We start from the raw sequence: 16,294 nt of genomic DNA, 5'->3' as shown, positions 1-16,294 counted from the left end.
ACTTTGGGAAAGAGCATAAAATGTCCACACATTTAATATTTGTTCTCAATTTCAATACAAGTACTGGATAAAAGTCAGACCTTGCCTTTGGGTTTTGGAGAAAAACAAAAGTTTGCTCTTGTGGCTGCATATGATGCCAGCTATAAGTTGTGGGTGCATAACTGGAGCCATAGGTTTTGCTGATGTTCATGAAGAGATCATTAATTTTCTGGTTGAATCTCAAAAGCACTTTGACTCTCTGGTTGCAGAACTTTGGCTAGTATTTTAGAGTTTGGCTTTGTCCCTCTGCTTGGGAAACTTTTTCTGCATTGGGTGCTTTTTAATACATGTGCCACCAGTGTGGTCTGTGCGGTGGATTATCTCTGTCATGGATTGACCAGGGTGAGTTTTGCCATGTTTCGAGCTGGAGCTGTGAGCTCGAATGCCCTTTATAGTTCAGCAGACTGGTGTTCTCACAATGAGAAGAGTCAGCCTACTTATGAGTGGCCTTTGCTCTACTCATGTTTCTTGAGCATGATTATCTGCTAACTGTGGCTTTGACTCAAGAAATGGGAGTCTTTTCTTTTATACAAGTTTGCATGTGCTGAGCATAAGTCTCAGCTCTTTCCTTGTGCAAAATTCCTGTCACTCTTCATCTCTGAATGACAGCACAGGAATATGCTGGGATGAGAGAAGGCTTTTCGTCACCATAAACGACACAAACCAGCATTTTCCCCTGAACTATTAGGGCCCATCTTTCTTCTGTAGTAGTATTTACTGTATATTGTTATAATATTAAAAACTGGGACAGGTTTAAACAAGGTTTAGATAAATTCACTGGGGATAAGGCTATCAATGGTTACCAGTTTTGTGTGTGTGTGTGCCTTCAAGTCACCTGTTGACTTGCAGCGCTACCATGAATTTCGTAGGGTTTTCTTAGGCAAGGAATACTCTGAGGTGGCTTTGCCAGTTCCTTCCTCTGAAATAGAGACACCTGGTATTTCTTGCCAGTCTTCCATCCAAGTACTAAGTAGGGCTGACCCTATTTAGCTTCCAAGATCAGACAGGATCTGCTGCTGTCTTTAGGTAACTCAGTCTAAAGAACAGTACATATTTTGAAATCATCTTGGCGTCTGAGACATTGGGTCAGCCTCACTGGGCTTGCCAAGATCCCATAAATCCTTTTTTTGGAGTGTCCTGTTCCCAACCTTTGAAAAGTGAGTAAAAAGGGAAGGAAGGGTGAGAGCAGGTGTGTAGAAGGAAGTGACACCCGCTTTCTTCTGCATGTCTACAGAGACTGCTTTGGCCAGACAGTCTAAACTTGTTGCTTGCTCTGTTGTTTGCTAATGAGAACCAAGGTAGGCATAGTGACATGTGTCTTGCATCGTTGCCCTGTTTTTTAGGAAGTAGGAGAGCAAGTTCATAAGGGAATAAGGTCTCTCTTCTTATCCTTATTTCATCTTTTCACCAAACTTTTAGGTGGCAAGCAGTGCGTTTTTGACACCTGTATACTCAGCAGTATGTCTATTGGACCTTGAAGGGTATTTTTAGTAATACGGCTAACAACATTTAACCAGAAGAGTTGGAGTCTCAGTAGTGGGGCAGATAGGTCATTCTGATCATCATCAGGATATTCTCTTAACAATTTCTCTTTTTCTTTTTCTTCTTCTTCTCCATTTCAGCCCACTCTTCGTAACGTGGAAGATTGGTAGAGATAAACGATTGCGTGGATGTATAGGTACCTTTTCTGCCATGAACCTGCATTCAGGACTCAGGGAGTACACGCTTACTAGGTAAGATTTTGACGTTTTCTGTTCTTTTGCTAAAGTCAATTGGGTTTTTTAAGTCTTTGCTGCTCCTGATGCTGTTGGTTTGTGGCCCCAAAACCTCGTAACTGGATGTTTATTTTTATTATTTTTATTAATTTTTGTAGTCCAAAATGCTCTTTGACCTGTGAAGAACCAACCTCTCTTGTAATGTTTCTCTCCAAAAGGCAGATAACAATGAGAATTGCTTTTTAAAAAATGAGGACAAAACACGGGTGGGAACACATCCGGGTTTGTATGTTTTGGAAAGACAATCACAATTCTAAAACAGCAGGTATTCTTACCTCTTTTCCAGCAGGTGCTTCCAACCAGCAACAATTAATTTAATCCTACACATTTGCATTACATGTTATTAGTCAGCTCCATCTTGTTCTTGAGTGGGAAGCTGCTGGGCTAGGAAGGTAAGTAATAAGTAATAACAACCTTTCACTTTGCTGGCACATGTCAGTCCCACCTAGGCTGAATAATTTTAGCATTTTCCCCCTGCCCATTAGCACAGTGGTCAGTTTGTACCTAAAGTAGTTGCCTTATAAACCGGTTTTCTACTTAGCCCTGCCTTGCCCTGTAGGCATACTTTTTCTTTTCTGAAAAGTAAATACATCCAGAACAGAGATGGGTTAATAGACATTTCCAGTCTCATATGTGTTGTTAGGAGCAGTAAATGTATCCTACCACCAACATGTCCTGTTTGCTTAAGAAAGTTGATTGTACTGTTAGCAATCACACAATAGGTTGTGGTTTTAAATTTAAATTATACAAGTGGACCATGTATTGTCAGATAGCAAGTAATGCTTGAAAGTCTGCCTAAGCACTTGCAGAGGCTCTGCTGGAAGGAAGGACAATACTGGACTAGATGAACCACTGATGTGACCTTACATGATGCACCTTGCTGTGCTTTTTGCAATTACAGTGATGGAGGGCTTTGATTTGGAACTGTGATTCCCAGATAGATAAGATGGACAGACAAGCAGACACGCACATACACACTCTTACTTATGTAGTGTTGGAGATGCTTACTTATGTAGAGTGGGAGAAGTAAATGGCATTCTTTGCACTTTCCTCCCAAAATGTTCCTATGATATTCCAGGAGGCAAATTGGTGCTTTTTTTAATTAAAAAAAAACCTCATCCCTCCATTCTTGTCTGCTACCTTCGAAATATTTACTGTATATACTTGTGTATAAGTCGGGGAATTATAGTAAAAAAGTCAACCCCAAAAACCTGGGTCAACTTATCCACGGGTCAATATAAGTACTGCACCTTAACTCCTATCAAAAAAGGAGCCACCTCCTTCTCTGACTAGAGTGATGAAAGGCCTTTTTGAGTGTCTGAGCTGGAAAATGGTGGTGGCCAGTGCAACTGGCCCCTGAGGCGGTGCTGGGGCTTTCACCTCTCTGCAGCTTTTTCGCATCTTCTTTTTGGCATTTTGCATTTCCTTAGGTTGACTCCCGCACACATTGCGGACACCATCTACTATAGTTCCCACCTTGTGCATCCATCCTTTAGGGTGATCACAAACAGTTATGTCTGTGGGAATTTTGTAAGTTCTTTGGCATCGTCTTCCTTTTCTTCATCCTTTACATCCTTTGTTATATGCCCCAAGTTTTACCCTCAAGTTACCCATGCATCATATCAAAATCCATAGTTTTGTCTCCCCCAGACCTGCCCTCGACTTATACATGAGGTCCACTTATACACGAGTATATCCAATAGGTCTTGCAGGCTAAGAACCATCTTCTCAGTGATTTGTATACCCTTGAGTTTCACAGATTATTTATTAGGTTTTTCTGAGCTGATTAAGAATGTGTACTTAATTTACAAACGTGCATACATTCATGTACCCAGGTAGTCCTCTGAGCCTGTACAAATTGCATCTGTATTTCTGGGTGAAGATAGGTTTTTCTTTTGCACCGATAGCAAGCTGATCAGATTGCAAATCTGATAGGTGATATACATGACTCACTAGATTTCCAAGCTGCCCTAGGCCAGGTCATTGCTGATATTTGCAACCTTGGAGGAGATAATCAGCCTCTCTTGCACAGACTGGCCATTTGTGAAATTTGAGCCATATTTTTTAAAAAGGACACCTTGAATAAGATTTGGCATCTTAGAAAGACTGGATATAGACATTTAAAATAAAATTTAGAGATTGTTCTACAGCAAGGATCCTGTGGGCCTCTGGTCTATAATTAAGTACTCCTTATATGCAGTTTTGAAATAACAAAGATGGAGAAGGGAGAGAGTAGAACTAGGAAGGATAATCAAAGCTAACTAGGGTTAGAGTCTAGAAAGGGTAGAACAAACTTCACATAGTGGGCATTCTTCTAGTGGTCACACTGGCTGTAACTGTGTACAAGCAGAAACTAAAGGCAGAGATTGCAGTCCAGCAGAGTTTGAATGAGATTTCTCTGGGGATTACTCTTCTAAAGTCTGGTTGCCTGGAGGGAGGGTTTACCTTCTCAAGAGAGTGATAGCTAAGAAGATCAGCTCCCTGATCTCCAGCCAGGTTGCTCAGAAAGGAATAGGTAGATGCAGGTGAAGGTGTTCTTATACTTGATGACTCTTCCTGACTACAGCTTAGCTTTAGTGAACTCAGAGCCTCCCTTTGGCCAGTCAGATGAGAGATCCCTTAGATTTGTTAGGAACATTTCAGTGGAGAAGGGGACATTTGCATTTTTATAGGGACTCCTTTTGTGACAGGAGTTCTAAATGGATTGATAAATTATGCTGACCACCCCCATGCCCTGTGGTCTTCCCTTTCTCTCCTCCAGTGGAGGAGGACAATTGTAACTGAAGCTGTAGTTGAAAGCAAAAGGGCCCATCACAGGAATCTGCCAGTGCTGCCTGGCACTCAACCTCAGAAACCCAGAAATTTATGCCATTTTCAACCAGACCAAAGGCTTATCTTGCCAGTCAGTCTGGCCCCACAGTGACCATCCAGATTCCTATGAAAAGTCCATCGGCAGAGCATGAGTGGAGGAGTACTCTCCTGCTTTGAGTCTGCCAGCCACTGATAATACACAAACATACTGCCTCTGATCCTGGGAATAATATATAGCCATCATGAGTAGCAGCCATGGTTACCTTTATTCCCCATCTAGTATTTAAGAAGAAAAAAACAGTATTATTGGTTCACTTTCTTGATACTAGTTATAATTCTGCAAACCTTTGTTACCAGATTAAGCAACCTGAATGCCCTCCGGATATTTTGACTACAAATCCTGTCTTTGGTCATGATGGTTCTGGCTTCTGGGGGCTGTTGTCTAGAAGTCCTGGAAAGTCCCAGTTTTCCTGCCCTATTATTTCCTCTTCGCTTTTTCTTGTTTTAAATAAGGCCATGCTTTTTTTTTCAAGCCTTCCTAACGGAGTGTTTCTCTATTCTCCAAAGGATAACTTGCTGTTTTCTATACATTCCTGATCTCTTTAGCCTTTCCCTTTCCAAAGATGAGTAGACCAGATCTGAGAATTCAGACTGTGGATGCAATTTAAGATTTATGTATCTTTCTGTTCTGACATTTTCTGACCTTTCCTTAACCACTGAAAGTTGCCACTCATCACCACACCATTTCTTTAACACACTCGATTGTCTCCAATATCTGTCTTGAATGCTTGCAGTTAGACCTTTTTCATTCATGAATAATTAAGAAAAACACCATGGTTCAAGAAAGCACAGTTTGCATTTTGTCTACACTGGAGAGCCAGCCTGATATAGTAATGGCCAGGGCTCAATTCCCAGCTTTGCCATGAAACCCACTGGGTGACATTTACTCACACATTTGAGGAATCACACTGGATGAGCCAATGTGATGCAGTGGTTTTGAGTGCTGGACTAGGACTCTGGGAGACCAGGGTTTGAATCCTTGCTCAGCCATGGAAATCTACGGGATTATCTTGGGGAAATCACACTGTCTGACTTAGAAGAAAGTGCTGTAAAGCCTCCACTGAATAGATCTTGCCAAGAAAATTGAGCCAAGGTGGTGTACTGGTTTTAGTGTTGTACTAGGACTCTAGGAGACCAGACTCTGAATCCCCGTTCAGCTGTGGCAATGCATTGGGAGATCTTGGGCAAACCTCCTTTGAAGAAATCTTGCCAAGAATACCTTATGATAGATAGGGTCTCCTTAAGTCTGAGTTGACTTGAAAGAACATAAGAACAATGGGTACAATTCATTATTTAAATAAGGCAGCTTGGTGCAGTGAATAAGAAATGGAAGAAAAATGAAAGCCAAGCATGATTTAATTGGAATTATTCAGCCTTGCCCTGCTCATCTCTAATGTCTATTATTCCAAGTATATCTTCTGGAACCAACATGGTTCCAGCATTGGATCAAAAATCCGGGAGACCAAGGCTGGGATTCCCACTCAGCCATGGAAAACCCGCTGGGTGACTTTGGACAAGTCGTTCCCTTTCAGCCTTCAGGGAAGTCAATGGCAAACCTTCGCTGGAGAAATCTTGCCAAGGGCCACTGTAAGAGCAAAGTTGAAGGTCCATCACATTACATTGAAACTGTAAACAGCAATCTTGTTGATCACAAGCTAAACCTTCTCCTTGACAGTGTGTGTCCCAAGAGAGGTGCATAATATGCAGTTGGGAATTAAAAGGTAACAGATTCTGCCAAAGTAGTAACCCCTTAAAAATATGAGAACTGTGATAATGCTCTGGTTTTTAAAGTAGCAGCAAAGCTGCAGTTAGAAGATCTAAATGAGACTCTTTTTTCAGCAGGGCTCTTTTGGAAAAACAGAACAATACAAAGGCAGAACAGTACAAAACAAGGTCATTGTACAGTTCCTTGAGAGTATCGAGAAGAAGGTTAGACTTCTCTTCTTTATTTGGGAAGCTGTGCAGAATATCCCTTGGCAAAGCATCAGGAATTCTAGCGTTAGCAATGCTTTCCCTGAGCTTAATTGTTTTTTTAAAAATAACACAAAGCTAAAATTGTGGTCTTCCAGTCCTTTGATAAGGAGATTGATTTTTAAATATGGACAATTGTACATGGGTGAATGATGTCATCATCTTTGAGCTTTTCTAAATATGGAGTTGCCAAAAGATCCCGGTTTCATCTTTTGTCATTTCTGTCTGGCATGCCATTCACTTCCTCAAAACCTTTTCTTTTCCTCTGTTTTTATGCTTAACTTTCCTGTGGTTAAAAACCGATGACAGGAATTGATTTTATCTGCAGTTCCCCTTCAGTACTTTCCCCTTCGTGTTTGCCATCTCCCCATCACCTTGCTTTTCTGGCAGGATCTTGGATTCTGATTTACTTAATGCCTTGTTCTTTATCCCTTCTGTTTTTGGGAACGGCTTTTTATTCAGTAGATCAATCGCCGAAAGCTTTAATGGATTGATTATCAGTGATATGCCATAGGTCAACGGTAGGGTGCAGGCTTTGTACACAGACTATCCAGAGTTCAATTCCTGCCATCTCCTGCTAGGATAGGGAAAGAATTATACCAGAAACCCCAGAGAGCCACTGCTGGATAGAATTGACAAGGTTGGGCTAGATCATTGATTCCCAAACTTTGGCCCTCCAGTGTTTTGGACTTTGACTTCCAGAAGCCCCAGCTAGCTTGGCCAACAGTCAGGAATTTGGGAGCTGAAGTCCAAAACATCTGGAGGGCTGGAAAAGCGCTGGATTGGGATGTCTGGGTTGCCAGTGAGGCTGCCCTGGCCCCAGTCCACCGTGGAAAGGGGCGGCTGCAGACCGCCTCTTTTCTGCGGTCTGTACTGGGCCTAAGTAATGTATCCTGTTCCAACTCCCCCAAACATACTTTAACAGTCATCAGATGGAGGTCTGTTCAGCTGGTGATCAGGGCTTAGAATGATATTTGCACACAAACACACACACCATTGTGGCTGTGCATTCAGTAGAACCCCTGCACATGTCATCTGTGCATGCTTTTCCTTAATGTACAACTTGTTGTTGTTCTTATATCCCACTTTTCTCCTCATTTGAGACTGAAGGAAGCTTGCTGCAATAAAAACAGACATTTATAAAAATTCACAGCATACAAAAAAGGTAAAACGTAATTAAACTGTCCAAAAATTCAAATCAATTAAAACCATAAAACATTTTAAAAACAAAAAGTCCAAGACCTTATACAAGGCACATTCCCCTCTTTAAAAAATAATTCTCAAAGGTCTGCCAGAACAAGGAGGTCTTTGCCTACCTGTGGAAGGATTATAAAGAGATGTGATAGATGGGTTTGTAGGGTCTGGCTACTAGCATGATCCTATTCTCCCTCCTCTCTGTGTTTGATAATATATGAGAAGGGCAGTCATTTTAATATCCCTGTGAGATTCAGTGTTCATGAACAATTCTCAAAGAAAATTAAGCTCACTGCTGCCAGATTGTAAGTATACACTCTCAGCTCAGCAGAAGATGCGTTCAGGGTTTTCATTTTTCTTTAGGCAGATAGGGAATTAATGACAACTTTTCTCATAAAAAGAATGGATACCCTTGCAATGATTACCTAGTAATTTGCAGTTTTAAGCAGCAAGAACACTCTCCTCTGGCTAATGAATCCTTTCACTTGCCTGTTTTGTCAGACAGAGCCATTATTTGTGACCCTCTTATGATACCCATGGGAGTCTTTCACCACTGCAGAGTTGAGCTGCCCAGTGAGATGGGAGGAAAGACATGGAAGCCTGTTCTGTACTCTGTGCTGCTTCTTATGGCGTATCGTTGCTTAGCCAGATGCTTGCTTTTCTTAAATTATTTTTTAAACCTTGCCTTGCATACAGCCACTTCCTTTCATTTTGCAGAAACTTTTCCATGCTTTCTTATTATAGTCTGTGCTAGTGGCTTCACTAGCGTTGGTGTCATCCCATTGTGGTAATTCATAGTGTCACCCCCAGGCAACCACCCCACAGTCCTGGTGAGTGGGAGCTGCTGACGGAGGGAGGGATCCAGTCTTGGTTTTCTCTCTGTTTTGGAGGGCGACCAAAATGGTGAAAGGTCTGGAAACCGTGCCCTATGAGAAGCAACTTTAGGAGGAGCAACTTCAAGAGCTGGCTATGTTTAGGGAGAGTGGGAGAGAAGGAATGGTGGAAGGAGAAGCGGCAGCAAGCAGGGAAGGTTGCACAGCCCACCTGCCCCTTCCTTGTCATCCTTCCCCTATCTTCTTTTGCCCTGCCCTTCCTTTCTTTCTGGAGCAGAGAACTCAGGGTAGGAGAGCAGGAGGGAATGGAAGGTAAGGCCGGTAGCAATGTGCCAGGCATCTGGGAAATGTATTGCTGCCCCCCAGCATCCCCTTCTGGGTCTGGCCGCGCTTGGAAAGCTCCACCATGCAGTAATAGCATCCTACCAGCGCACACAGCGAATACAGCTGGCCTTCCACATTTGCGGCTTCGACTTTTACAGTTTTCATTATTTGCAATTTTGATTAATATGTTCTCTCAGGGCATCTCTAGGTCTTCAGCACAATTCTGCTAGAAGTCACACTGGAGGAACCAAAGATTCCTAGTGAAAACACTTCTCTAGACATTTATAGGCCCTCCAGCATGATTCTATGATCAGCATCTGGCAGATACTGACCATAGAGTTGCACTGGAGGATCTGAAAATTCCTAGAGAACCGTTCTCTTAGGTTAAAAGAGTAACTTTTTTTATTTGTGGTTTTACCATATTCAAGGGGGTCCTTAGCCCTAAGCCCAGCAAATGTGGAGTTGCCCTAGCTAGCAGAAGGGGGAGGCTACTTGAGATGGCTGGTGAATGACCACCCCACTGTGTGTCACCCCACTGTGATAGTGTCACCTGGTGCGGTCTGCACCCTCCACCCCACCCTGTTGACACTGCCGGCCTGAATCTAAACTACGTTGGATTCTGAAATTTATAACCAGCACTTTGATTTGTGCTTGGAGGTCCTTCTGGTTTGAGCTGAGCCAGAACATTATGGATTTGAGCTGGAAGGACTTTGAAAGAATAAGCAAAAGGGATACTTCATGATGAATAACCTTGACAACTGAGTGACTAATCTTCATCACCTCCACCCACAAAGGAATCTGAATCCACAAAGAGCGATGATTCATTGGAATTGGCTTTCCTGGCATGGGACTTACCTTGAATCTGCTCAGCATGCATGGAGGGCAACCCCTGCTACCTTCCGCTTCTCAGACGAGACAGATCGAAGAGCTATTCTTTCCTGTACTTTTGATTCTTTTCCTCTGATCATTTCCCTTTCTTGTGGCTCGTCGGGTCATTTTCGCAAACCTCTGCTATTCCAAACACATCTTTGTGCTTTGTAAGCTCAGATGATTCTGCCTGCCTTTGGGAAAAAGTCTTTTTTGAGGATCTGCCACAGTCCTACTTGCAAACTTTCTTGTTCTGTTAGTTTCACACTTTCACCAGCTGATAGCAACTTTCCAATCTCTTTAGTTTTGCTGTAGCCTGGCTTTCAGAGAGTCTTGCAATCAAAATACACCTGGCCAAACCAAATCTGTCTGATAGCGTATGAGAAAGGTGTGTCTAATTTTTCCACATAGGTTGCATGTAGTTCTCAGAGTGAACCTGGCCAGGATAAAAATGAACAAGGAGCTTAGCAAGGCTGTGTGTGTGTGTGTGTGTTCTCTAATCTGGTCTGATTTTGTGATAGCTCCCTTTCTCATGTTGTTGTGTGACTTGGTCTTAGGGTGACCTTAAGGTGAATCTATCATGGGATTTTCTTGGTGATATTTGTTCAGAGTGGGGCTATTTGGGGTTCAAGCTTTGGTAAGTCACCAGCTGATACACTCAGATGCTTTAGCATTATAAAACCAGAGGTTTCCAAGAGGAGAGTGCCTTTTAGAGTTATATAATTGTTCAACTGCTAGATAGACACCCTAGATTTTCTTTTTGAAAAGAGAAACAGAAAAGCAGTTCATGGGCCTTTGGACTCCATTGATTCTCATTCTCATCTCTTTCTCTTTTCTGCTGTATAGCCTCTAGTGTCTCCCTTTGTAAGTAAGGAATAAAGCAGCGGAGCTCTCAATTCCAGAACTAGCTTGCTGTGCTAGTGTTGTTTTAAAGGAAGAGAGACAACTGTACCAGTCCAGAATGTTTTCCCCCTTCATTTGAAGAACTAAAGATTGCAATGTGATAGTAAAATCAGTTTAGCTGGTGCTGAATGTTTTTATTTTCAGTGGTTTTAGTTACAATTTTCTTTGAGTGATGTGAAATTGAATGGATAAACAAGCCACATATCATCAGGTTGGCTCAAAGGGATGAGAATACCCACAATGAACTTTTTTTGGTAACTATTTTGTGTCAGGTTCATTTTTTAAAATGCAAGTAATTTTTATGAGCATTGCTTTTACTCTGCTTTGTGAATATGAATGCGTGATGACACACTGGTAAGAGGAGATCAAGGAAGAACGTGTTTAAAAAGCACAACGAAACACTGCTTATGTTTTCCAAAAAAAAGTAAAATACATCTCCAGATCCAGTGTGTGATTTGAGTAAACCAGTTGAATGTCTGAAGTATAGCAATCTAGATTATGAAAAAAAAATTGCCTTGTGTTTTACAGCTTCTTCAGGAATTTACTGATCTTGGAAGCAGTTTACTACATCATTTCAGAACAGGTTGACAAACTATTTTTCACATATTGTTGAGCGGTCGTTGTTAAGGTTCTCCCCTTGAGTCTTACAGTCCTGCTAACGTATTTAGAATTGCTGTTTCGTGTAGCGACAAGTGAGCCCTCTCCCCTCCAAACTCGGTTCAGAATGGGGTTGGCTAACAAATTATCCGTCTCTGTCCAATAAATAATAAATGAATGAATATTTCCTTTCCCACCCAGTTATGAGCTACACGTCCATCATTTTCCTAGGACATCTTCAGAAGCACAGTATGTGGCTCCTGTGCCACTCTGCAGTGTGCTGCTGTTGCAAAGGCAGGTCTAGGTGAGGAGAATCTCCTTTCAGATTCCTCCTTTATGCCCTCCAGTGCTGCTGTGGTTACTCTAGTATTGAGGCCTCCTAAGATCCTGGTGCATGCGATGGAAACCTTGCATCAAGATCTCTCTGTCATCACCCAGTAAATCTTGATGTGACAGGGAACAACATGGTTGCAACAGTAGTTGGGAAGGAAGAGTGCTGCTCAAGTCTATTCTGAGCTGGGCCTGACAATTGAGAGAAGATGGACTCAGTATGTTAAAGGGAAGAATTTTTAAGGCAACAGAACCCATAATTTCTGTCCCAGCACTATAAAGCCACAATGTTTACCTTGTATATGATGTTGTCCACTCCCAAGGAAGGGATGAAGCTGAAAACAAAATTGCCCCCACTTGCTTACAATGTGCCTATATTTGTGCTGTTCAAGTAGTCATGTGTACTCTTTGAGATGCTTATGTTTTTATTTATTACAGTGTTCCAACCCTTTTACAGAAAGCAGAACAGTATTTTGTCATTTGAATAAACTGTGTGTGTGTGTGTGTGTGTGGTGATGGTGGTGGGCAGAATTGGAGGCCAGAGTCAGGATATTTTTCAATGCATATCACCAAATACATTTTCTGGGAATTCAGGGCAAGCAAAGGAGGCTTTAAAGTAACAGAAGTGTCGGTGAGATTGCGTGCTCTAAAGCATTGCAGATAACATTTTGGATCTGTCAACCTTTAACAGAAACCTTTCTCAAAGGGATACCATGTCTTCATTCCTCACACCATAGTTTTTCTTATAATACATCTTTATTTTTTTCCAAATTGCCTAGTAATGATCTTTATATTCTTGTTGGCCCAGTAAATCTATGACAGACACAACCTTCAGAGGAGAAGGAGAAGCTATATAGTATAGTAATATAACTTAACCAATGTACTTTGTAGAGTACAAAGGGACAAGTCTCTGCATCCAGAGCTTACAGTCTAAAACCTGACATACAGGCAGCATCTAGGGAGGAGGATCAGAATTGGAGGTGAGAAGAAACTGGAATAGATAGGTAGAGCTAGGTATTACTGATAAAAGCTTAGAAACGGAAGCCAACTTAACTAGTTCTTCTTGTAGTAATTGCAGACCAAGCAAGTGCAATTTATCCTTTTTGAAAACTGTTTGCAAGATGTCTTCCCACAATAGAGGCAGTACTTTCCATCCAGAGTTTGGAAATACTACTATGTTTTTAAAACAACTAGAAGTCTAAAATCCTTCAGACCTTCTAGTCCAAAAGAAAAAGGGGGGGATTTTTGTAAACTCTTGGACCAGTGGCTATTTTTCTAGCATGCAGTGTTGGGCGTACATCATGACATGAGCCTGGTGGGCTGCAAGACCAGAAAGGGAAAAACTTTCATCCACTTGATGTGAATGGAGTACAGCTGTTTGCAAGAGTACCATAGGTTTGCAAATTGGAAGCAGCTGTCTGAACATGTGTGTTGTTCTCCCTCTTTTCAGCACAAATGGAAGGCTTTGCCACAAAATGGCATTCATGGACACTAGTCCAGATAGGAACAACAAATAGATTTATCAGAGGCTAAAAGCCTTGATCTGGGAAAACAACAACAACAACAAGAGTGGGATATTACCTTCATCATATCTTGGAAGCTATTCACACTGCATGCTTGCATTTGTGCATATGTGGATATGTGCGCCTTCAGGTCACCTGTTGCCTTGTGATGACCCTATGAATTTTTCATAGGATTTTCTTAGGCGAGGTGGTTTTGCAGCCCCTGGGATTCATTGACAGCCTCCCGTCCAAATATTAACCAGGGCTGACCTTACTTAGCTTCCAAGATCAGACAAGCTTGGGTGCCAGTGCAGTGCTACTATTCCACTAACTTCCATGGCTGTGGAACCTGGGATTTGCAGTTTGGTCAAGCGCTAGAGCTCTCCCTAAACTGCAAATCCCAAGATTCCATAGGATGCAGCCTTAGCTGTGAAAGTGGAATCATTGTTCATAGGGAAATCATTAAGGATGGTAACACAATTTCTTGTAACTTGCAAACAGGTGCCTCTTCATGCATTGACACCATTGTTATGCAGTAACCACAAGACAAAGCAAATAAAACCCGTGCATATCCTATTAAGCTTATACTATGTAGCAATAAGACATGGGTGTTAGGGGAGCTTCATAAGAATGATGGGGTGGCAAAGTCATTGTAGTTTAATAGAGGTATTAGAGTCTACTGCCAGGAGAACTTGTTCTGTGTATTAAATATGTTCTTCATGTTTTTGCCACTAAACTTCTGTGCTCATTGAAAAGATCAGTTTGGCTCACCACAGAGTGGCAGAATGTCCATCCTTCCTTACTCTGACTTTGACCTGTAGGAGAATATGAATGGAAGAATTGGTCTGGGAAGATGTCTGGAGTATAGGTGAGGAATGTAGAAGAATGTAAATATTAGGAAGAGCTGGTCTGAAGTTTAAAGGAGCTGGCTTTCCTCTCTCTTCTCTGTCCCACTTAGAAATCCTTGTGCTTTTTTTCATATCACACATATATAAAACCTGAAATCTCCTAGGCTTTCTCTAAACTACAATCCCCGGGTTGCCCCAGTCAGCATAACATATGCGGTTCACAATATTTCATGTACCCTATTGTTGGCCAACCAGCTTGCATGCTTCTTCTGATGCTGCTTTTGTGTTTTCCGGTTGTCGTTTTTAAAATCTGTTATTTGCAATTACCTCTGCCCCATATTTTGTAGGTTAAAGAAGCAACTGCAACATAATTTACTCCTGACTATTAATAAGTGCGTTATTTACACATCTCTGGCAGCCATTTAAATCTTCAGTGAACATGTTTGAAAATCATAATTAGTAAATATAATCTTTTCTGCAGCGGTACGGAACAATAATTACGGTAATTAGAGCTTTACCACTTGGTAACAGTTATGCACCAACACTGTTTGGGTTTGGGAATGTTACCATAAAGGTAACATTCTTGGCGGTAGTTTTCATGTTTTGTTCATCTGCTTGTGTCACTTTCATTCTCAGTTTGCAGTGAGGACCACTTTATGCCCCCTTGAAGCTGCGTTTCCTTAGTCTAGCATAAGAAGAGACTTCATACCAATGTGATGTTTGTTGTTTTGTGCCTCCAACTAATGGTGACCTTTTCAAAGATTTATTCAGAGAAGGCTTGCCATTGCCTTCCTCTTAGGCTGGGAGAGGCCATGACTTGCCCAAGATCATCCAGAAGGTTTCCATGGCTGAACAAGGGCTTCAGATCTAGCTCTCCAAGAGTCCTAGTCCAGTGCTCAAACCACTACACGACTCTGATTGAGAGGGATATAGTGATCACTAAATAGCAAGGAGCTGACAAGTTCCTTTAAAATGGAAGCTGTGGTGACTTCACAAAGGATCTCACTGGAATTTCACTGTTAAAACATTATTTCTTGCGTATGTGATCATGATCCCTTGTAGCGGATTGACTAAATGTCAAAGCATCTGGTCTTTGTAATCATCCTGATGTCGAAATGATGAGAGATGAAGCCATAATCAAATTTAAGGTGATTATTATTTTATTTTATTTTTTACTTTTTGCCTACTGATTTGATTGTTTGGACCACAGACAGCAATATATTCCAGCTTCTCAACACCATTTACTATAAACAAAAGAAGGTGTTGTTATTTTTTTCTGCATATTTAATTTATTGTTATAGAAAGCTGACACATAGATGTAGTATGATAAAGGAGTAAAAAAAAGTTTTCCTCCTACTTCCTCAGAAATAGTCACTTCTCAGTTCCATAGCGATTTCCAGCATCTGTTCAAATAGTACTGTGTTCAATAGTATGACACATGGTTCCCATAGTCTGTTAAGAACATGGGATGCAGCCTTCAGATATAATCTTTACTGAACCCAAAACTGTTCTCAAGGATGACTGTCAGCAAGTGCAAGGAGGCTCCTTGTTCCGTCGGATGAGAATCAGATGGGATGAATCTAGAACAAAGCATGGAAGTAATGCATCATTGTGCATATAAATACATTATACATACAGTGCATCTCTGTGTGTTTTAACTATATGGTGATCATAGCAATTTGTAAGGTGCCTTGAGTCCCCATTTTTGGGAAAGGGTGGAATATAAACAATATTAGTATTAATAATCACGAATAGCTGTGCTACTGAGGCTGTTGTACTAGACATATCATGAGATGACATGACTCATTGGAAAAGATGACATTTGGTGAAGTGGAAGATAGTAGAAAAAGATGGAGATGTCCAGATGGTGTCAAGATGACCTTCCAGATGGTCTGCAGATGATTCAAGCAAGGAAGGCACAACTAACCCCAATTTGCAAGACCTGAGCAGGAGAGTTGATGGATGGAGCTCTTGGAGGTCTTTCATTCATAGGTCCACCATAACTCAACGTCAACTTGATCGCACATAATTGTGTTACCTGTGGCACATTATTTTACAGGATAAATAGCATCTCATTGTTCCTTTTATGAAATTAAAGTGCAAACATGATTCATTACTCCTAAAACCTACTAAGAAGGTCAGTGGGGCAGGGGAGAATTTTGACAATCTTTTTATTTTTTAGTGCATTGTTTCACATTGAAAATAATGCAAAAGAATTCATTAGCAGTGTGTCAATATCG

The 16,294-nt window shown here is 41.4% G+C and overlaps 1 protein-coding gene across 2 annotated transcripts in view; it reads left to right on the top strand.

Moving 5' to 3' along the window:
• Window positions 1–1,667: 1,667 nt before the first annotated feature.
• AMMECR1 (AMMECR nuclear protein 1) overlaps window positions 1,668–16,294 on the top strand; it is a 59,820-nt gene continuing 45,193 nt past the window's right edge. Inside the window, exon 1 of one of the 2 annotated variants that reach the window (XM_042480553.1) lies at window positions 1,668–1,772. In XM_042480553.1, coding sequence (XP_042336487.1) covers window positions 1,732–1,772 — 41 coding nt within the window. In that variant the 5' untranslated portion in view covers window positions 1,668–1,731. Of the gene's footprint in view, window positions 1,773–14,018; window positions 14,075–16,294 lie in introns of those variants that run through there. The other variant, XM_042480554.1, reaches the window with a different exon arrangement.

Source organism: Sceloporus undulatus, chromosome 7, assembly GCF_019175285.1.
Source record: "Sceloporus undulatus isolate JIND9_A2432 ecotype Alabama chromosome 7, SceUnd_v1.1, whole genome shotgun sequence".
In the NCBI taxonomy this organism is placed as follows: Eukaryota; Metazoa; Chordata; class Lepidosauria; order Squamata; family Phrynosomatidae; genus Sceloporus; species Sceloporus undulatus.
Note: the sequence above shows the minus strand (reverse complement) of the source record. Positions and strands in the feature narration are given on the sequence as shown.